Here is a 22,181-nt window from a genome sequence, read left to right as displayed (position 1 = left end):
TCTCCAGGATCGTGCCCTGGGCCAAAGGCAGGCGCTAAACCACTGCACCACCCAGGGATCCCTATTTTTTAATTTTTTAAAAGATTTTATTCATTTATTCATGAGAGACACACAGAGAGAGGCAGAGACACAGGCAGAGAGAGAAGCAGGGAGCCTGAACGTGGGACCCGATCCTGGGTCTCCAGGATCAGGCCCTGGGCTGAAGGTGGTGCTAAACCACTGAGCCACCTGGGCTGCTCTTACGTGACACTTTAGACAAAAAGTACAAAAACCCCATCTGCGGTGATCTCGGCAATCAAATATGAGGCACCAATGCAGGCAGTGATGTTTTCTCAAAGCTTTTTTTTTTCCCCATAAGATTTTATTATTCATGAGAGACACCCAGAGGGAGTCAAAGACATAGGCTGAGGGAGAAGCCGGCTTCCTGTGGGGAGCCCAATGCGAGACTGGATCCCAGGACTTTGGGATCACATCCTGAGCCGAAGGCAGATGCTCAACCACTGAGCCACTCAGGAGTCCCAACTTCTTGCATGCAGGCTCTGTAGAGCAGAATTTGCACATAAAGAGAAACAATAAAGTAGGGCAGATGCTAAGTATGATGGAAGGATGGGGCAATAGACCAGTATTATGTTGTTATGTCATCTTTAACTCTTGCTGTAACCCTCTGAAGAAACAGTCCTACAGCTAAGTAGTTGGCAGGACTTAACCTCTTTGTTTGCTGCCAAAGATCTATATGTGTTTCCTATGCTACTGTCTCCTGTATATTCCTGAGTCCCTCAACACTGAACACCTGTAATATAATTGATTTTGGTTCCATCTAAGTGGGACTTAAATCTCTCATCTGTAAAACAAGAATTGCAAATTATTTACTACCTTACATAATTTTAAAGTTCTCTGCTTTTGGTTGTCAAATTTGAAAAGGGGTTTGTCAGGAATAAACGTAGTGGATGTTTTTTTTTTGGCCTCTTTTTTTTTTTAATTTAACATTTTTTCAGTGAGATTTAAGAGAACATATTTGACTGAAAAAAGTAATTCATGAAATTAATCACTTGACAACAGTACAGAATGTTTAAGGTCCATAGAAAGTGTAAACTTCACTGTATCAGGAATGTGTGATGACACAGACACACATTTTATTTGAAAAATTAGAATCTGTTTATAGGCTAGGAAGTCAGTAAGAGGGCACAAACCTATTTCTAGCATAAAATGGGCAAATTGATGTTCCTAAAAAGTCCATGGGTTGCTTGACTTTTATTTTTTCGTGCCTTATAATTCTAACGAACAGCAAAAAGTTCAAAATATTTCAGTCAGGAGGAGAAACAGCACTTTGATTAACCACAGATCGAATAGTTATTAACTAATTGTGTTAAAGTTACCTTTTTGAGATGTATTTTTAATGATTATAGAAAAGCTAGTAAATTCATTATTTTAAATTTGTGTTTTAAGACTTTGACAGACTTCAAGGTTAGCAGATGGGAGAGGGCAGTTTGGCTAATCCTTAAATGGTGTAACATGGAAATCCTTAAATGCTGTAACATGGAATGTGCTTACATTAATGATTAAGTTTTAAATTGGAAATGTTTCTATGTGTAACTACTTGAAGGGGCTATTTTAATATTTTTGAAAGTCAAAATAATCTTAGTAGCAGTGTATTTGTTTTAACAGCATAGAGGAATAATCAAGTGGGAAGGAGGATGGATGGTATCTCCATCTTTATTCCATTCTGTAAAGAATTGTTCGAGTCAGATTGGAAGCATAGTCGTTGCTTCTGTTATTAATGTGCTGAGTTTTCCTAGCTCCTCCTCAGTGGCTTTTTTCTCCCTTTCTTTTAAAAGGCAGATAAGATTACTGCAGGATCTTACTCGTCTCTTAATTCTGCTGTGCAGCAAGAATCACTTTTAAAAGAATATCACAAATTATTACCATCAGTTAGCTTATACCTAGTGGTTTAAAGTCCAATCCCTGATGCTAACTGCTTGAAACATACCTTATTTAATCTTGGTTTGCTAATGATGAGTGCAAGATGACTTGGACCACAAGATTCTTAATTGTGGTTTCTTGTTGGAAAAAAGATAAAAAGGCAACCATTCCTTTATTAAAATATGTATAGTATTGACTTGTCATCGTTTTGGATATACTGGAAATGAGAAATGACCCTGATAATAATTTATTTTAACTTTTAAGTGTAATTAAAATATGAAAATATTACAGTTGTCTTTGTTTATGATGAATACTGAATTTAAGCTAAGCTATAAGGTTTGCTGTTTGGAAATATGGAAGATACAAGAATGAAGCCAGATAACAAGTTTATGCTTGTATTTCCTACTGATGAAGACTTTCAGACAAGTTATTGCCATGGGTAGGTGATGTTAACTCTGCATGTACATATACAACTCTATTCTTTGCATGATTCTACATGTAGGAGTGGTACAATTTTGACTTGACTGTTGACCTGATGTCTCAATTTGGTGGTTGTCAGTGGGGGGAAGGAGGGTGTTTGAGAGCAAGAGGTTGTGAACGGTACCAGTGGTATAAATTTTAAGATAAGTCATTAATATTTTGGTAAAAACACTTAACTAAAGCCCTTTTAAAAATAGAACATTTGGTCAAATAGTCAATATTGTACTTGACCCTCATATCTTCTGCACCCGAGTATTTCGACATCACACAGTATCTTGATTCCATAATAATCATTTTGAACTCTGACGAGAACTCCATAAATGATACAGCTTTTCTTTTCTTCTTTAGAAAAGAAAAATATCAAACATGAATGAATTGTTTGCTATTTGAGCTGAAATCCATTACCAACTGATATTGAGGCCACACTATTGAATTTTATGAACTTGATTTGCCCTTTTGGGAGAAGTGGAAATTATTTTTAAGTAGTCATCTGAAATTGTCATGATCGTCAGAATTTCATATTGTGACATGTCTGTTCTTTATACTGTGGCTCTTAACAACTCATTTGCTTTTATTTGGTCATTTTTATTTTTAAAATGTTGCTACATAAACCCCTGGTTTGAGAACTTTGCTTTAAGGGATAAATACGCCAAATGTGTTCCATCTTTTGTTCACTGACAATTTACACAATGGATGTTTGTATTAAAACTAATCTTCATTGTGTTCTATTTTAATGATTCATTGGCATATGTATTCATAGTCAAGAGTTTCATAAAATAGGTATGTTTAATGTTAAACAATCTTGATCATAAATCTTTATGGAAATACATAATTTGCCTGCACTTCATAAATAGCTGTTAGAGAAACTGCATTCCTTTATTTCTGCTTTGTTCTAAAATGGAGATAGTTGTAAGGGATGTTTTTGATAATTGAATGAAAACTGTATTTTTGCTTTTTGCTGTTGCATTAGAAAGGGTAGCATTAGCATTTTAAAGCATGTATCTGTTCTACAAGCATGAATATTGAGTTATTTTAGCATGAATCACTGCAGTTTAATTACTCTGGAACTCTGCTGCCTTTTTCAGCTAGTTAGGGTGATTTGGAGGTAGAAGGGATCTCTTATTTTCCAGTAAGAACTTTAATATCTTCCTCTAAAATAACCCATAAGGTTGCATATTGTTGCCTTAGAGAGTGAGCTGGTTGTCTTTCTCAGGGAAAATAAAATTTAAATATCCCTAACAAGACATCTAAAGCAAAATCCTGAAGGTGGATTTTGTGAGTATTGTCTTTTTGTAGAATGTTGTAAAATGCATAACATCCCTGATATTTGTAAGGGGCTTTGGACATAGTTAAGTAGAGCTCTTAGTGTTAGCCTTATTTCTTTAAAATAGGAAAATATGCATTTTTCTTCTCTGAATCTAGTAGTGACCTTTAAGCATTAGCTACTAAGAAAAAGAACTAGATTGATTCTCTTAAAAACTATAAATTGAGTTTTAATAGTTTGCATCAGTTTTTTTCCTTTAAAAAATCAGTTTTCTCTGTGGAGTCGTCTTTTGCTCTTTAGAAGTATGACAAGAATTCAATGTAACTTTGTTCAGTATAGTCTTGTCTTCTGTTCTTCATTATCTCCTTTTCTCCTTTTCAAATGTGTCCCTCATCTTGATAAGCTTGGGTTTTTTCCACTTTCACATCATGTACAAAATACAGCTGTATAAAGTGTAGCTTTTCTGACCAGATAGAATACTAAGATAAAGGCAACTGGCATTTAGAGGGCTCTTAGTTGCAGAAGTATTTTTCACCCCAGAAGTTAGATACAAGTATACATTTTCTTTCCTCCCTAGATGGACCTCCAGTTGTAGCTCATTATGATATGTCTGACACCAGCTCTGACCCAGAAGTGGTAAATGTGGACAATTTATTGGCGGCTGCAGTAGTTCAAGAGCACAGTAATTCTGTAGGAGGCCAGGACACAGGAGCTACCTGGAGGACCAGCGGGCTTCTAGAGGAGCTGAATGCGGAGGCAGGTTGGTCTCCCTCCCCTCCCCCTTCTCTAATGGTGTACTGTGCATGTGTCCTGGCAGCTGTTTTCCTTGTAGTGAACCCTGCCGATAAAGGCAGGCCAACTAAGAGACATCTGGCATTAGATGATTGTGACTATCCAGGGTGCCATTTATAACTGAAAAGGAGATGGGGGTAGCATGTCATTCATCTTTCCTCATTTGAAGGAAGCAAAAAATGAGAAATAATTGTAGGCATAGGTAGATTCCAATAGACCTATTTCTTGGGTTAAAAATGCTTAACATACACTAAAACCCACCCACATGGCCTTAATACCCTTCCCCACCCCTCTTCTTCAGATGTTTCCCTCACTTAATCAGTACTGTGACCTTACCTTGCAGTTTGGGGAGGGAGCTGACTAAACCTGTCCCCAGGGACTGTTCCTGTTGGGGGGCGGGCGCTTCACTGTTTCTTCTGCTTTTAGGTGTGCCAGGTCCCTATCAGTTCTTCTAGGGTGGTTCTCACGTTTGTCTTTTCCAGTGCTTTCCTTTCAGTTTCTGCTTCTGGTATCTCAGGAAAATCTCTCCCTGTCTTGCATAATTTATCTGGGCTCTGTGATGATTCTGAAGAGTGATATTTATTCACTAAAAGAAACCATTGCATTGCTTTTGAAAGCATTGCCCATTGCCTTCTAGTCTCCTTAATTGTGTTCCTCAGCACTTTTTTCAACATTCTTTCTCACTTAAATCTTTTTCTTAAAGCACTACTACTTAAGTTTGAGAAGAGAGGGAGGGGGTTGAGAGACTGCTTTTAGTGTATATTTTCCTACTTTATTGTTACAGAGGATTATAGTTTCTAGTTAAATTATGCATTGCATTAGCTTCTATGAGCTAATCTTAAAACTTAATCAGTACCTAAAATATTATGTTTATGGCAAATGAGTTTTACAAAAATAATAGTGGGTTTAGAACTTTTTATATTGAAATTGCTGGGAAATAAAAAAGGAGACAGAACTCCATAGATCATTGTCCTTAATTCTTCCTTCCATAATCTTTGATTGGAACAAAATAAAAATCTTTTACTTGTTGAGTTTCTGCTTGATTTATTGTAGCCAATTTTGGAGTACGACCTGAATTAAGTTTTAAATATCTTTTGTCTGCTAACTGCCTTTTTGACCTTGGACAAGGTGTTTCTCCTTTGGATTTCAATATTTATATGTATAAATACTTGCTTTGCCCAACAAGGATCTTTTAAGGATTTACTAATAATAAGTACTTTTAAAAATTGAGCAGTAATATTATATATGAAAGGAGAGTAGTTAGACCACATTTTGTGCAATATGTATTTCTAAGTTATATGAATTTTGTTCTGTACACTGGATAGTTTATCTTCTTTTTTCATTTGTTGACCAGTGATCCATTCTACTTCACTCTTATTTCCCTGTATCTTAGTCTTGCCGTTAAATGTAGATCGCTGTATAGTAAAGTCTTGGGGAAAATATGAATGATTATTGTTTTGTCTTTCATGTAGAGAGAATTTTAATACTAGTTTGAGCCATGTGGAATTACTAATATTTGACTTTTTGACCTACAGCAAACCTAACAGATTCAGACAATTCAACCTGATAGTGCAAAGGTGTGTCTTAAAGTCACCAGTGTGGGGCTGGCATCACATTTTAAGATTCAAGTAATTGTTAGCTTGATTGTTTAAAACATTGCTAGCCTTTGTGTACTTAAATCTAATTTTGATTTTTTTTGAATTCAGTCATACAAAGTTTTAAGATGTATCAGTCAGGTACCTAGCACCATTATTAAAAAATGAAGCATTACAAAAATATGTGAGGGAAACATCCATGGCTTCAACTCTGTTCCCTTTCCTTTTCCCTCTCCATTCCAAAGCTGTCCTGAATTTGGTATTTGGTATTTGCCTGTGTGTTGTTTCTTTATATTTTTACTGCATTTGTTATGGATCTATAAACAAACGTGTATGGTATTACATTGAAGGTAATAATTTGTAACTTGCTGTTTTCAACATGTGTTTTATTTTTGTTGATAAGCATTTTTCACTGCTATTTAGTATTCACTGTATGAACATATCACAGTTGACTTACCCATTCTTTTTATTGGACATTTAGGGTGCTAATCCAAATGATCCTACCATTAATATTTCTTATAACATGTCTCTTGGTACATGGATGTGATTAATTTCTCTAGGATATAATATGTAGAGAACATATTGTGTATTGGGCCGTGTATTGTGTGTAGATTTTTGTATATCATCACTGTTCAATAGATCCTCATCACATTTTCGTATGAAGCCATATATTGACTCATTCTTTTTGTTCTAAATCTGACAGTACAGGTCCGTGAGTAGTAAAACTTAATAATTAATACACTGTACTCTTGATATAATTGTCATAGTGGAAACCCATCTTGCAAATTTTGAATATACTTACAGTGCCACAACAAAATGTTAACAGAATTTATGCTTACCAGTTTATAGTTTTGAGATTTGAACTATTAGTATCAATGAAATGGTTGTTCTTGTGGTTTAAGATAAGTGTGTTCTAATGGTTAAATGATCCTACTTTCCCTCCCAACAAACTAAAAAACCCAGTCACCGTGAACAAACTTCAGGGGTTAACCAGATGTGCAGCCCCACTCCATTTAGGATGCTAAAAGTAATCATTGGAAATAGAGTAGCTTGCCTCTTTTTCCAAGCAATTAGATGATGTTCCTGTATGGAAAAAAGTTTTTACTCTTCAGTTTTAGTTTAAACCAAGGAAAAGAATTAAAATTGGAAAACCACTGCTCAACAGGAGACCTAAGCTTTCCATTTCCACTCTTGCCCTATGTTTACTTTCTTTTTCTCTGTCTCTCTTTCTTTGTTTGTTAAAGATTTTATTTGACAGATAGAACAAGTAGGCAGAGTGGTGGGAGAGCGAGAGGGAGAAGCAGGCTCTGAGCAGAGAGCCTGATGCAGCGCTCGATTCCAGGACCCTTGGGATCATGACCTGAGCAGAAGGCAGATGCTTAACTGACTGAGCCACCCAGGTGCTCCTACTTCATCTTTCTTGATGCTGGAATTAAATGGGGTAGTAGGTGGCAGCCTGCTGCCAGCATCATCCTAGTTTGAACGAGTAGCCACTTACATACTGTGTGAAATCAAGATAAATTACATAAAGCCTCAGTTTTTCCTATCCACAAACTAGAATGAAACTAGTATCCAGCCAGAAAGGTTATGGTTCCATTAGGTAAAATAATGTCTATAATATACTTAGTACAAAATACAGCACACAGTATTGTCAGGAATGCTGGCTGGCATTATGTTAATATATTTATGCTAAAGTAGGCTAAGTAAGGAAGTGATTAATGGACCTAATCAGTGAATTTCTAATTTATTGTTCTGCCCTGGAATGAGTTGCTCTGGCCACAGGAATTTCCTGTGCTTGGCCTGAGCATAAAAATTACCGAGGTGCTTATGAAAATTAAGAATCCTGAATTTCTTCTTGAAGATTCGGTAAATCTGGTATGGGGTCTGGAAAATCCGATTTTAGTAATCACCCCCAGGTAACTCTTGTGTTGGACATGTTGAAGAAACTGTGCCAGTAGTTAGGAAAATGGCTTAATTTTTACAATCAGACCAGAATGGCCATGTTTCTCTTCTTAGCACTTTGAAGTCAATGGTATCAGTCTTGTGAAGGAGATCAAATTTGGTCAAGTTTCGCTTGTTTTTACTTGGTTCTTATGAACTATAAGATTTTAGATTTCTGACTTATTCTTCCTCTATTTTTTTATTTTATTTATTTTTAAGATTTTTATTTATTTGTGATAGACATAGAAAGAGAGAGAGAGAGAGAGGGCAGAGACACAGGCAGAAGGAGAATCAGGCTCCATGCCGGGAGTCTGACGCAGGACTCGATCCCAGGGCTCCAGGATCACGCCCTGGGCCAAAGGCAGGTGTCAAACCACTGAGCCACTCAGGGATCCCCATTCTTCCTCTACTTTTTAAAGTTATTTTTTCCTATTCTTACTGGAAAAATAAATACAAGGGTAATAATTGACTTGTTTTCAAGCTAAATGAATAGTGACAAGATATTAACATTTTTTATACCTAATATGCTGCTGTCATCCAATATGTAATAATTTCCTTCAATGTGCTGCAAATTGGCTTTGGACTAGTTCTTACCCAGTAGATCTATGATTTAAAAAGTAGCTAACTTCTTTTGAAGACAAAAAGTAAATGCTTACCATGATAATTTAGTTACTACTTTTTTATGCTGTTTCTTTCTGACTTGTGTGTTGAAAAGATCTGTAGTGGGAAGACAAAAATTTAGGATTTTCTCATGGTGAAAGAAGTTATCTTTCCAAAGAGCTACACAGGCCAAGAGCTACACAGAGACAGTCAGCTGTCCCAATAGTTAAGTCCTCTGATTTGTTTTCAGTTTATTATAAGGTGATTGTGGTATTTACACTTTTTCTACAAGGCTTATTCTTGTCCTAGAACAGGAAGAATTATTGCCACTTGACAGTATTTGAGAACCCCAGAGCATCTTGAGATTCAGTTTTGTGTATGCTTTAGCCATTGCTCTGTCATTGGATTTCTGTAGGTCACCAGTTGGAGGGATGACAGTGGAGGATGGCCCCAAGGCCAGAGAATGTGAAGAAGCTCTGCACAGGAGCTTCCAGAGGAATGTTTGACATACTGAAGAGGGACATTGAGAGAAAAGGACTAATTGCTTTGGCTCTGAAATAGAAGAGGGGATATATTCCTGTCTCTTGGAGAAAGCCTTGGCATCTCTTGTAGCGCATGGCATCCCATAAACTTGGTGGGGTCACAGCTATCTCAGTGGCACATTTTATCTAATGGCTCTGACAGGAAATGTGGCAAAACTCTCACAACCATTAGTCTAGAGTTAACATTCACCAGGAAATGTGTCTTTAGCCTGGATCAGTTAACCCCAGTGTCCCTTGTTTTATTTTATACTGAGAGATGAAAGAATAAAGATACTGGCTACAAGAGCAGACCCTGATTTTAAGTGATCAGTTTTTGAATGTCACACAAATTCTATAAATAGAGTTTTATGGCCCAAATCACACTGCCAAAATGGTTTGAATTGATGTAATAATGTGAAGGCAATATGTAAATTACTAGTTTCTGGATCCATAGTGGATGAATAAATTTAGAAGAATCTTAAATATTGACGATAGTTGCCTTGTTTTTCTTAAGATACTAAAAATTTGGGATCCCTGGGTGGCGCAGCAGTTTAGCGCCTGCCTTTGGCCCAGGGCGTGATCCTGGAGACCCGGGATCGAATCCCACATTGGGCTCCCGGTGCATGGAGCCTGCTTCTCCCTCTGCCTGTGTCTCTGCCTCTCTATCTGGGACTAGCATAAATTAAAAAAAAAAAAAGTTACTAAAATTTTGAGCAAAAAGCATAGTAATTTTTCATTTCTTCCTGTTTTTTTTTTTTTTTCCTTCTCCTTTCTTTAAAAAAAGAGGCAAAGTGAGGATATTTCCACATTTGAAATGAGGCTAAGTCAGGATGAGGGGCCTCATCAGTGAAGTGAAGAGTGGTTATTCAGAAATACTGATGACTGAGGGTTTGTCTCACTCATGAATAATGTTTCATTAGTTGGAATTATGAATTAGAGCTGTGGGCTACCCTCAAATAAAAAAATAATTTAAAAAATTAGAATTATGGAGATAGAACTTAGCACAGAGTGCTAAAATATTCTATTGTCGTAGTCGTCCTCCTCCTCCTCCTCCCCCTCCTCCTCATTTTATTTATCCATTCATGAGAGACAGAGAGGCAGAGATATAGGCAGACGGAGAAGCAGACTCCCCTTGGGGACCCTGATGCGGGACTCAATCCCAGGACCCTGGGATGAGCCGAAGGCAGATGTTCAACCACTGAGCCATCCAGGTGTCCCTAATTCTGTTGTATTCTCGTCTTGGTTTCTTTAATTACTGTTTAAAAGATTTGAGTAGGATCCCTGGGTGGCGCAGCGGTTTGGCGCCTGCCTTTGGCCCAGGGCGCGATCCTGGAGACCCGGGATCGAATCCCACGTCGGGCTCCCGGTGCATGGAGCCTGCTTCTCCCTCTGCCTGTGTCTCTGCCTCTCTCTCTCTCTCTGTGACTATCATGAATAAATAAATAAAATCTTAAAAAAAATAAAAATAAATAAAAGATTTGAGTAATCAAGGAAGAATAGTTTAGTTATAGCAACCATGATCCCTAAAATCTGCCTTTTTAGTTTGGTTTAATTCAGTTATCTTGTTTATTTTTAGAATGGTAAGGGCTGAGCCTCTTGTTATGAATCTACCACAGGGAGTTTTAAGTGCCTCTTGAGGCTCAGCTCCTTAGAGAGTAGGCATGGAGAATTTGGGGGTGGTTGTCCACATAAATAATGAATACTCATATAGTAATAAGTGAGCATTGTAGCAGGACTTAAAGTGGAGAGAGAGAGAGAAACAGCCAGGTGCCAGTAATGTTTTATGGAGGGGTGAAACTATCCCGTAGTTAGTATTTGGCAGCGAGAGGGAAGCGCCCTGGAAGGTTTTGGTACATGAGGATGCAGGGCAATATTTATAAGTGATTCTAGTCCCCAAACTGAGGTGTAGGAGCAGCTTCCAAGGACTACAGGGTCGTTGGCATTTTCAGAAGAGTCAGGTTTACACAGGGAAGTGAAAAGTTCATGCAGTCTTCCATGGATCTGACCTTCCAGAGGGCAGTGGAAAAGTTGTAGGAAGGTAAATAGTGGGTGGCTGGAGCAAAGGAGAATAGCAGTGGAGTGGAGGATGATAAAGAAGAGCAATGGATGGGTCCCAGAGGCTTGTGCTTGTGGATGGCCAACAGGATGGAATTACAGTGGTTTACTTCATGTAATCACTGGTTTTCCTCCTACCTCTCCCTCTTGCTTTCTCCTTTTCCACGGGGGCTCCTGTATACTCTGATGCTGTTACTTCCCATATACTGTTCTCCCGCCTCACTGACTCATCAGCCAGTCCTTTGCCAGCCGACTGCTAGCTTCACTTCTTCCCGGCCCCAGCATGTTTAGGCCCAGCTCTCCTGTCCCATATCCCCAACTCAGGGAAAGTCTGTACCCAGCTGGCAAAGTCTGATCCCTGGATGCACACTTGCAGTCTGTATCATGCTGTTTAGCATAGCTGGAGAAAATCACATAGTGGCAGAATCAAGGATTGAGTTAGCTTTCTTTCTTTCTTTCTTTTTTTTTTTTTAAGATTTTATTTATTTATTCATGATAATCACATACACACACACACACACAGATAGAGGCAGAGACACGGGCAGAGGGAGAAGCAGGCAGGGAGCCCGACGTGGGATCCGATCCCAGGTCTCCAGGATCACGCCCCGGGCCAAAGGCAGGCGCTAAACCGCTGCGCCACCCAGGGATCCCTGAGTTAGCTTTCTAATCTTGAGCCTCACAGGGCTGCCCAGCAGATCCTGTCTTTCCTTAGGCAGTGTTCTGTCTTCATAGTGGTTACTTCACTTTTCTGAATCCCTACCCACACCTGTGTTCTGCATGTGGCCTTGCCGCAATCTTCACAGATGAACATTGCCTCAGCCTTCTGCCATCACACCTGTTTGTTCTCTGCCTTTTTTCCAAATATGGCTGGGTTTCTCCCATCTTTTAAAATTCCTCATGTACACATATCCCTCTCCCTCAAATCCATTTTTTCTTTCTCAGTACTATCCTGTTGCATTTTTCTTCATAGCCCCAAACTATTTAAAATGTGTCTGTTCTTCATTCCTTTCCATTATTCTTCAGTTTGCTTTGCTACATTGGCTTTAGCCCTGTCACTCCTCTGAGGCTCTTCTAGACATGGTGTATGTATGGTCATCTTATTGCTGATTCTAGTGGACCCTACCTAGTCCTTTTTCTCATTGGACCTCTCTGTAGGGCATTGGTAAGCACTTCTTCCTATAAATTCTCATTCCATGATGTCCTGGCTTCATATTTGAAGGTTTTTTTCCTACCTCTCACTTTAACTTGGTGAGCTCTCCTTCACTTGCCCATCCTTAATTATTGGTGTTCATCGTGGTTCTGTTTTAGGCTTTCTTCACTCCTCTGGATGCCCTTTACCAATTCCCACCTATTACTGGAGGGCTCTTTCCTCCCTGGACCTTTGACCTGAGCTTTAGAACAGTACCTCCAGCTGTCTCTTGGGCATCTTAGAGGCACATCCTCGTCATGTCCTAAGCAGCCACTGTCAGCTGTTCATTGGTGCACTGAAGGGCACTGTAATTCTAACCAGTTACCTAAAGCAGAAACCTAGCCATCATTTTTTTACTAAGTATGTTTGTTGATTTGCCTAATTCCCAGCATTACTAACCCTCTGTGTATTCAGACACACAGAATATCCCCTCATTTTGTTTCTTTCCTAGCTTAGACTTAGTCATTTCTCACTCAGCAAACTATAACAGTCTAACTGATTTTCTTACCTCTCATATTCCCTGCCCTGATATTAGTTCCATTTTTACACTCCAAAAGGAAAATTTAAAAAATGGAAAACCAGATCATGTCACTGCTTAAATTCTTCAGTGGTTTCCTACTTCTCAAGGTCAGGTCCAGACTTCTTACCATGATCTGAGCTTTGCTGACTTTACCAGCCTCATTTCCCATTACTTGTTTTTACTACCTTACCCCACATTCCACTGAACTTTTATACCTTAAAGAGCAACAAGAGTTCCTTCTTGCTGCTTTTCCTCACCTGTGCCTGCTCTTCCCTAAGAGCTCAGTGTCTTTGATTATTCCTAAGTCCGGGAAATTTCCCTTTTCTATACCTTTAAATGCACTCCTTACCTTCCTAACTGAGCATTTTTCCATGCCATAGTATAATAGACTGCTTTTTATAATCCTTGAGTATATTATGAGCTCCTTGAGGGTAGACTCTCTTTACCTCCTGTCTTTGTCCTCTGTACCATTCCTAGCACCTGGTGCACAGCCTCTCATAAACAAGTATTTATTGTAGGAACAAGTAGATGAGGTAGATTGTTACAGTTGCACAAAGCAAGGCTGCTCAGAAGATTGAATATGGACAAGTTGAAGGTTTGAAAAAAGAGACTATCCATTTGTATTCCTAGCAGTGTGGTAGGAACAGTGTGTTGGTAAGTTGTAACCTCAACATTGAACTAGAAATTGGACAAAAGCAAGGTATCAGGGTCAGAGCAAGAATCTTAGTTTACCAAATCAAGATTTACCATACTCCATATAAGCAACCACTCCAGATTTAACAAAACTGAGTTTTGTCTGATGAACGGTGCCTTTCATATGCTTGTAGGATTCAGAGTTATTTACCCACTGCCAATATTTAGGATCCTGTTTCTGGTATTCTTTAATACAGAAAGTTAACAAGCCCTTGCAGACTGTAATGTAATCTCAATCACTAATTGTATCTGGAAGCCATTTGAAGCTTTGTGGTCTTCTGTTTTCTCATACGCATCATAGTCAACTTAAGAAAGTAATAATAATAAAGAATTGAAAAAAAAAAAAAAAAGACCCACAGTTGTATTCAAGTTTGATTGCTTTTGACCAGCTTTCATCCAGCACCAAAATATTTTTATAGAGCCATATGTGACACTTGCTGTGTTATGCATACGCTTCCCCAAGTTTCTACATAGACTGTAGTCACTGTCTTTGGACATCATAGCATTTTGCTTATTTAAAGTTTTTCCCTTAGGCTATGTTCTCAGAGGTGGAACTACAGGAGCAGAGAGTGTAAAAATTAGAAGGCTTTTGCTTTGGGACTGTCTGTAACTTTCCAAGTATGCTAAAAGTTCACAGGAATATAAAAGTACAAGGTTTCTCAGTGACCTTGAAGCATTGGAATAACTAATGTGAAGGGGTAGGGGTGGGGAAGTTGTGTCTCTAAAATCTTACTGATACTGGTTTAATTTATATGAGGTATCACCAAGAATTTTTTTTTAAATAGGGAGACATGATATTTTATCAGATGACGATATATTTAAATAAAATACCCTTTAAAGAGTAATTGAAAATTTGTACTTGTTGCAACTTGATTTCATAACTCCTAGATATTCTAAATTTCATAAATGGCAGAATATTTAAGGACTGGGTGCATAAGTTGAATTTTTTAACTTTTGTTAGAATTGTTTATATTGCTATATCTACTTTGATGCTATGCTCTCAGCCTTTATTGAGAGAGAATTCTGTGAAGCTCATGTTTTCAGTGAGTTGGAGAATGTGTTTTATTGCACCATGTTACGGATGCTTTGTGAAGTCCCTTGTGAAAAAGTTCTCACATGCCCCACTACCACAAATTGTTGTGCTTTTCCAGAGCATTTGGTTTCTTTCTAATAAGTGTCAGCAGTATACAGATTATGTTTTATTTGATCTGCCACTAGCCTTTTAGGTGTGGTTTTGGGTCAGATTTTGTCAACTCTGCATTCCTTTTGAGAAAGACTGTAAAAATTGTTTAAAATTTAAAGAAAATTGTTAAATCCTTCATAAAGCATTCCAGTATAAATGTGATATTAAAGAGTATTTCTGTTATTTATTCCATACTACCTTTAAACTTTTCTGGTTTAGAATTTTGTTCTATTAAAATTTACTGGTAAGCAGTAGATAACACCATTGCCCTCTAGGTGGTGACAAACCTGTTCTACAGGTCATTTAAAAGCAGACAGGAGTTGAATGCAGAAAGCATTGTGGAATAAAATATAATAGAATATTATCACAGTTTCTATATACCTATTTACCAAGTATTCAAAAAATATTTTTTTCTTCCTAAGGAACAGAGAACGAGAGACTTGATAGTTTCTCTTTGGTGAGCTCTTGTACAGCAATTCTGTTACTGTGATTAAGCCTTGATGGGAAATCTCTTAATGAGTTGTTGGTGCTGCTTGTGAGAAGTTCAAACTGTTGAGCTTATTCTTCCTCCCTTCTCTCTCAGGTCATTTGGATCCAGGATTCCTAGCAAGTGACAAGACATCGACTGGCAATGCGCCTCTCAATGAAGAAATTAATATTGCCTCTTCAGATAGTGAAGTGGAGATTGTGGGAGTTCAGGAACATGCAAGGTAGGATATTGAGCATTCTGATATTTTAAATGTGAACTTGATTTTAACTAGAATCCAAATGAGGAGAAAATGGTAGTCCTCATGGCATGGCTGGCATGAATGGTGGGAGCTCTCAGCTTCCTTGGACTTAAAAATGCTTTTTGAATTAGACATGATACAAGCTTCAGAATGTGTTGCATATCATCTCATATCAAAGAACATCTCAACCATACATGTATATGAAGTAGAACTGATGTTTTCCTCTTTATTTTTTAGCGAATGTCGCGATAGCTTGACAGATTTTTCTCTCATGGCATAAGTATCACCCTACTTTTCCCCCTGTCATTTATAATTTCTTGCCTTTCATTTTATCTGGAAATATATTGGGAGCAAATAATTGGGAAATATACATCTGACATCATACTTCTATTACTTGTTTCCTAAAGTACCTCTCTTTGTCATTCATTAAAACTTGTAAGTTACTTTGGTCTGTTCCTAACATAGTAGATTTTTAGTAATGTTCATGTGACTCAGGCAGTCCTGTTTTTAGGACAAAAAAAACCAGGCACAAGACATCAAATTTGTGTAGTATTATGAAATAAGTTTTGAAATTTGTCATTCTTTAAGATTAGGAGTGAGTGAATTGTAGCCTAGAGACCAAATCTGCCTGTTTTTATATGGACCTTGAGCTAAGACTGGTTTACATTTTTTATTTTTTTAAGATTTATTTATTTGAGAGGAGGGAGCACATGAGAGAGAGAGAGCATGAGCAGGGGAGAGGGGCAGAGAGAAAGGGAGAAGTAGGCTCCCCACTGAGCAGGCTGCTGACATGGGCCTCAGTCCCAGAACCCTGGGATCATGACCTAAGCCAAAGGGAGACACTTAACCGACTGAACCACCCAGGTGCCCCTAATTTACATTTTCAGATGATTAAGGAGGGGATCAAAAGAACAAGAATGTTTTGTGACATAAGAAAATTATAGGAGACTCCAATGAAATACATTTATCCACAAACAAAATTTTATTGGAATGGAGCCGTGCTTGTTCATTTACATATTGTCTATGGCTGTTGTACTCCGGTGACAGTGTTGGAAAGTTTCAACATATGCCTTAGAGCCCTCAAAGCCTTATGATATTTACCATCTACACCTTTGTAGAAAAAATGTCTACTGATTCTTGCTTTAAGATGTTCCTAAGAATTAGTTCTAGCCTTCTCAGGGGTATTCCTGAGGAACATTTAACATACACACACACATAGAGAACAAAAATTTAGACTTTGGAAAATCTGTATTCTGCATAACAAACAACTTTTCTTCAATCCTGTAAGAGTTGAGTTGAGATTTCCTGATTTCCACAGGTAGGTGAATAACACAGTACCCTTATTACCTGGCTCTTAGATTTGATTTTATTATTTGGATAGAAAGGTAATAAAGCATTCACCAGCATTTCTTCTGTTGTATATATAAAAGACAAATTTAGGAGTGGAGAATGTGGGCAAAATACACATGTGTGTAAATTGAGACTGCTTATGTCTTAATGAGAACTGATCCTACTTTCTGAGACACTTTTCAGGTCATACCTGTTGGGACTTGAAGGATGTAGAGTTAAGTCATTGTTTAACATGTCTTCTCCCCAAAAGCGGCCAGTTCCCAGATGTTATCAGACCTAAACACTTCCTCTTCTGTCCACGTCTATGCCATAAGTATGTCTGTGTGGCTGCTTCCTTTTCTCATTCCTGTTGTTAATGGTTATTTTCCCTATTCTGGTGGGAAAGAATTTTCATTCTTCAGTCTTGCTTTAATTTCTTCTTTTTATTTGTATCTGCTTAATCAAGAACTTTTCCCTCTTCTCTTTTTTTTCATCTGTTCCCTGCATGCTAACTTATCCCTCAGATGAGAAGATAGAGCTGCTGATTTTTTCCTTTATCCTGTGTTTGCCATTATTTATTTCACCACTGTTTCTTACAATATAGAAGACATGAGTATCCTTTTAATCCTTACTGCAAACCTTACCTTGTCTATTACCAGATTGACATAGGCAAATTATCTTCAGTTGTGCCAGAAGCACATTATCCATTCACCAACTTCCTCTTGAGTTACATTTCATATTATAACTCACTGTCACTAACGTATTCCTACTGAAGTAGCAAGAGTAGGCAGTAACCTGTGTTGCTTACCTGATCTCTTTGTCTCTGAGACCTATTACTTGGTCCAGTTCTCTGTTAACTTCTATTGGATTGTCCTTTACTGTTCACTTGTGCCTAGAAATGTTAAAGAGTGATCCACCTTTTGTCTTGGTGTCTTTGTTAAACCTTTCTTCCATTATAAACTCTTTAGCTTTTATTTAAAAAACAAAACAAAACTCAACTCTTCAGTTTCTTTTTTCTACCAGTATTTTGGTATCTGGAGTGAAAATTACCATTATATTTCTGTTAAAACCTGGAAATTTAAATTCTAAGTTCCTAACCACCCTCAACACACATGAACACACACACAATCTCTAGTACACCCATATCCATACTTTAGGTCTTTTATCCAGATCGGCATTTTACTCTATAGACCTATTTGTTCCACTCTTGAACTAAGTCAAGTGACTGGCTACATTTTAAATAACATACTATAATGTTATCTTCAAGGACTTTTTCCTTACAGGCTCTGAATCATCAGGATGTGTTTTATTCTGATCCTTTGGTTTGAATCCTGTGGAAATACAATCTTAGAGGTGATAAATTTATTATGGAATCTCATTGGTAGTTAATACTGCCTATGATAGAACATAGAGTTGACAAGTTTTGTTGGAGTATTTTGAATTGACTCTTTGTCATTCTGAGGGGATCTTTTATTTTGGTCTTTGGGTCTAGGACTGAAGAGTCTCATTGGCTCTTCTGTGTCTTTCTGAACATTTTTTCGGTACTTTCTTTAGAGGAAGCCTGATAATCTTTCAAACATTTGAGATTAAAAAGCTGAGAAGCAGGTTGGGGGAGAAGCTTTCTTGTTGCTTCGGAGTTACTGCTTTGGCTGCCTGTATCTCATCTGGAATTTATTTCTTTTACAGGTCTAGGGTTGCAGTTATGAAGTATTGATGGGCTTCTGGCAGGGTTATCGCTTGGAAAAAGGTTTTAGGTTTTGATCCACATCTTTTTGTTCTAATTTGATTTGCATGCATAGATGTTTTGTTTGGATTTAGTTGTCCTGTTCGTATTTTTTTCTTTTGATATTCTACCTCGCTGCGGGCTTTCTCAGGGTTTTTAAAAACTCAGACTTGGTTCTTGAGTTCTCTGTGGGATTGTGGTTGCTCTGACTTGCATTGCGGTGCCATTTTTCCATATTGAAAGCATTTTGTTTCACATTGACTCAGTAATTTTAGTTATTATGTCTTTTTTTTTTAACAGTTTTCTCTTTTCTTGCACGTTAATACCTTTCCCTGCTCTTTTAATTTAGATTTTGATATGTTCCTTTAGTTTCTGTGTTTCTTCTAGTCATAGACTGTAAAGCATGCCTTCTGAACTAATGGTTTGAGTGCATCTTTTATGACCACCTTGTATTGCTGTGATTAACTCCTGACGTTACCTAAATGTTGTCATTTCTAGATGTTAATTTTTGAACAGTCCATTTTCACAAGATGTTCTTTGCCAATAAAATAGACTTTTCCAGCACCTCTAGTTCCTCTGTGCCCATTTAATTTTGCCAGAAGTTTTAATTTATGGCCCTCTGCCAATATTTTTCTTTGTCCTTGGTCCTTTTTCCTTTTCTTCTACCATCCTCATTGGTAATTCCCCTAGGAAGATGAATGTGTATAGCACAGATTTTTCCGTTACAGAACTTTTGCAATGGTTTCTTTGGTACCTGTCTTGAAGCTTTTGGAAATAATCAGATCCTTACCTCATTTCACTGAATCTTTGGTCCTGTGGTTGTTTGTCTTAATGTTGGTTCATCCCATAACAGAAGAATTAATGCTAGAAGCCTTTTCCATTTAAGACTGATGGCCTCCTAGAACCAGTTGCAAACATTAACCCTAAAAAAGCAAGGGAGGCACATAAGCATTTCCCAGAAACTAAAGATTCATTTCATCTTCAGTTAGGAAAAATAAGTAGGGATGTTATCTAAGAGGTCATGTTCGGGCCCTGTAAATGAGAGCAAAAACAATTAATGTTTAATGTTGTTTTCTTAGGATAGTAAGCTAACTGTATCAAAAGCTGACCCATTAGAGCCTGCCTTCTTTCTCTGTTTTTTCTTTTCCACTGTGAAATCTCTCCTTTTTTGGTTTCCATGTATGAAGAGCAGGAAATTATTCTATCAAAACTTACTGTTTATAAAGTAGGTTTTTTTGGGGGTGGGGTGGGGAGTGAGTCCTAAGTGTTTTCTTGGATATAGAACTCAAAATATGACTCTAGATTGTATCTTATGCCTGTTGCCCATTATATGCAGATTAAATGCTTTGTGAAAACACAGCCTGTATCTGTATTAGATTTGGATTGGATCAATTAAAAAACAGCTGAGTATGATGTTCCCACGCCAGGTCTTTCATCATATAGAAAAAGAGTTTGTGATAATCCGTGGAACTGTGTTTTGTGTTTGTAGCCTTACCAAAATTTTGAGTCTCTCACATCCTTCTTTATAGGGCATCTCTGTAGGGCTGGTAACAATTGTTCTGGTCCCTTTTCCTCCTGAAAAATTTTCCCTCTCTATATGGTATAAGTTGATCTGTAATGTATACCATCTTATAAAATAGATGCAATGTTTCTCTGACACTCGTTTGTTTACCAGCTTGAGTTGTTTTGCCCTGTACTTTAAAAGGAAATGTGGTAAAAGCCTTGTTCTGGCCTCACTCATCTCTTAGCTACCATTTTACTCAAGATGGTTGAAGTCATTAAATCAGAAAAAAGTTTTGAATGTTTTTATTGGCTTATAACACACACAGAAAAGTTGTAAGTGTATACTTTAGTTTTTGTAAACTGCATCGTCAGTAACTAGTGCTCCAGTCAAGAAACAGAAGTCCCTCTTGTACCATCTTCCGTTCACAACCTTCCTGCCATTGGGCCTCCTGTGACTACTATCTTGACTTGTAAAGGAGAGTTTTGCCTGTATTATTCAAAATCTTAAAGTCAATGCTAACCCTAGAAGTCATCTTAGAATACTCTTTAACATTCCTGACAGATAACCCAAGCACTTGCTTGAATGTTTAAAAGGCAGTTTATTCCATTTGGTAGTAGCTATAATTGTTGTGTAATAACGATCATCTACTTCCCTCCATAAAGTGATTTGTGGTTGTTAGTTTGCTCTTGAGATCTCTATACAAGGTGGAGTATGCTACCACGTTCTTCCATGGCGATTCTCCCTTCTTTGGGAATTGGCCTTACAGTTGCAGTTAATTAGGAGCCAAGAAAGCTTTTGGCTAAAGATGGAATCATCACATTATCTGGAGAATCTTAAAATTTCAAAATGAGAGAAGGAGACTGAGTCAAATGAATGAGGCCTAGTTGCTTCATCATCCTTAGGTGCTCAAGTATCTTTCCAACAAATTCTCTTTTTTTGCTTAATATAGTCCAAATTGGTTTCCAGTAACTGGAATCATTTGTAGCAGAACTACAGAAGTGATCTAATTCAGATAGTTGAAGAAGTGCCTCATCTCCTTATTCTCCTCTCTGTGTCCACCATTCCTCAGTGGTAAATAGTGTCTCTACGCCTCTCGCTCTCCTACTCTGAGTATATTCTAGAGTCTGCTTTGCTATTTATTGAATGATTCCCAGGGGCTAGGCAGTGCTCTTTACAATCAGACATAGTATAGTACTTGGGGTGCAGTCCGAGGAAGGCATAGTTACCTAGTGGAAGATAAACTCCCTGGTGAAGACTTTTGTTTGGGTCCTGTGCTTAACTTGCTTAAGCCCCTGGGCAGTTGTCTTTTGGCCTTAGTTTTCTCTTCTGTAAAATGATCAGATTGGATCAAATCCATTTTATTTTTATTTTTTAAGGATTTATTTATTTTAGAGCATACTCAAGAGAGCGAGAGTGAGCATGGGGCAGGGAGGGGCAGAGGGAGAGAGAGACTCTCAAGCCAACTCCATGCTGAGTGAGGAGTCTGACACTGGACTCTGTCTCACAACCATGAGATCACAACCTGAGCCAAAACCAAGAGTCAGATGCTTAACTGACTGACCCACCTAGGCACCCCTGGACCAGATCCTTTTTAAAGCCACTCCCTTGTATAATTACTTTAGGGAGCAGTGCAGAGTAACAGTTGGGACTAAATACCTCTTTTATTTCGGAGATATTTCTAGGAATTTTGCCAAAGATTATATCGACTCTCTCTGTAGCCATTCATTCTCTGAATTCTGATAAGTTTCTAGCCACCTTTAATTAGTACTTGTACAGATGAGCTTTTGAATTGTTGAAGAACTTTAGATTTTTAAATTGTTAATCTGGGCCTATTTTTGCACTCTGCTTTGCACTCCCTGTGTTTTGCCTTACCTAATTTAATACACACAGTTGTAAAACGAAAACCCTATGTTGTGAAAAGCAGTGGACTTGAGATCAGACCTGACTTGAAGCTCCTTGGCCCAACTCTTTCAAGCAGTGTGACCCTGGGCAAATCATGTAACCACTTTTTATTTTTTATTTTTAAAAATTTTACTCATTCATGAGAGACACACACTGAGAGAGAGGCAGAGACACAGGCAGAGGGAGAAGCAGGCTCCATGCAGGGAGCCCGATGCGGGACTGGATCCTGGGACTCCAAGACC

The 22,181-nt window shown here is 37.9% G+C and overlaps 1 protein-coding gene across 4 annotated transcripts in view; it reads left to right on the top strand.

Moving 5' to 3' along the window:
- The window catches only part of C7H18orf25 (chromosome 7 C18orf25 homolog), an 80,806-nt gene that overhangs the window by 52,758 nt on the left and 5,867 nt on the right, over window positions 1-22,181 (top strand). For 3 of the 4 annotated variants that reach the window (XM_038543368.1, XM_038543367.1, XM_038543369.1), the window contains exons 3-4: window positions 4,242-4,424; window positions 15,337-15,463. In XM_038543368.1, the coding sequence (XP_038399296.1) occupies window positions 4,242-4,424; window positions 15,337-15,463 (310 nt within the window). The remainder of the gene's footprint in view (window positions 1-4,241; window positions 4,425-15,336; window positions 15,464-22,181) is intronic. The other variant, XM_038543370.1, reaches the window with a different exon arrangement.

Source organism: Canis lupus, chromosome 7 (assembly GCF_011100685.1).
Source record: "Canis lupus familiaris isolate Mischka breed German Shepherd chromosome 7, alternate assembly UU_Cfam_GSD_1.0, whole genome shotgun sequence".
NCBI lineage: Eukaryota > Metazoa > Chordata > Mammalia > Carnivora > Canidae > Canis > Canis lupus.
Note: the sequence above shows the minus strand (reverse complement) of the source record. Positions and strands in the feature narration are given on the sequence as shown.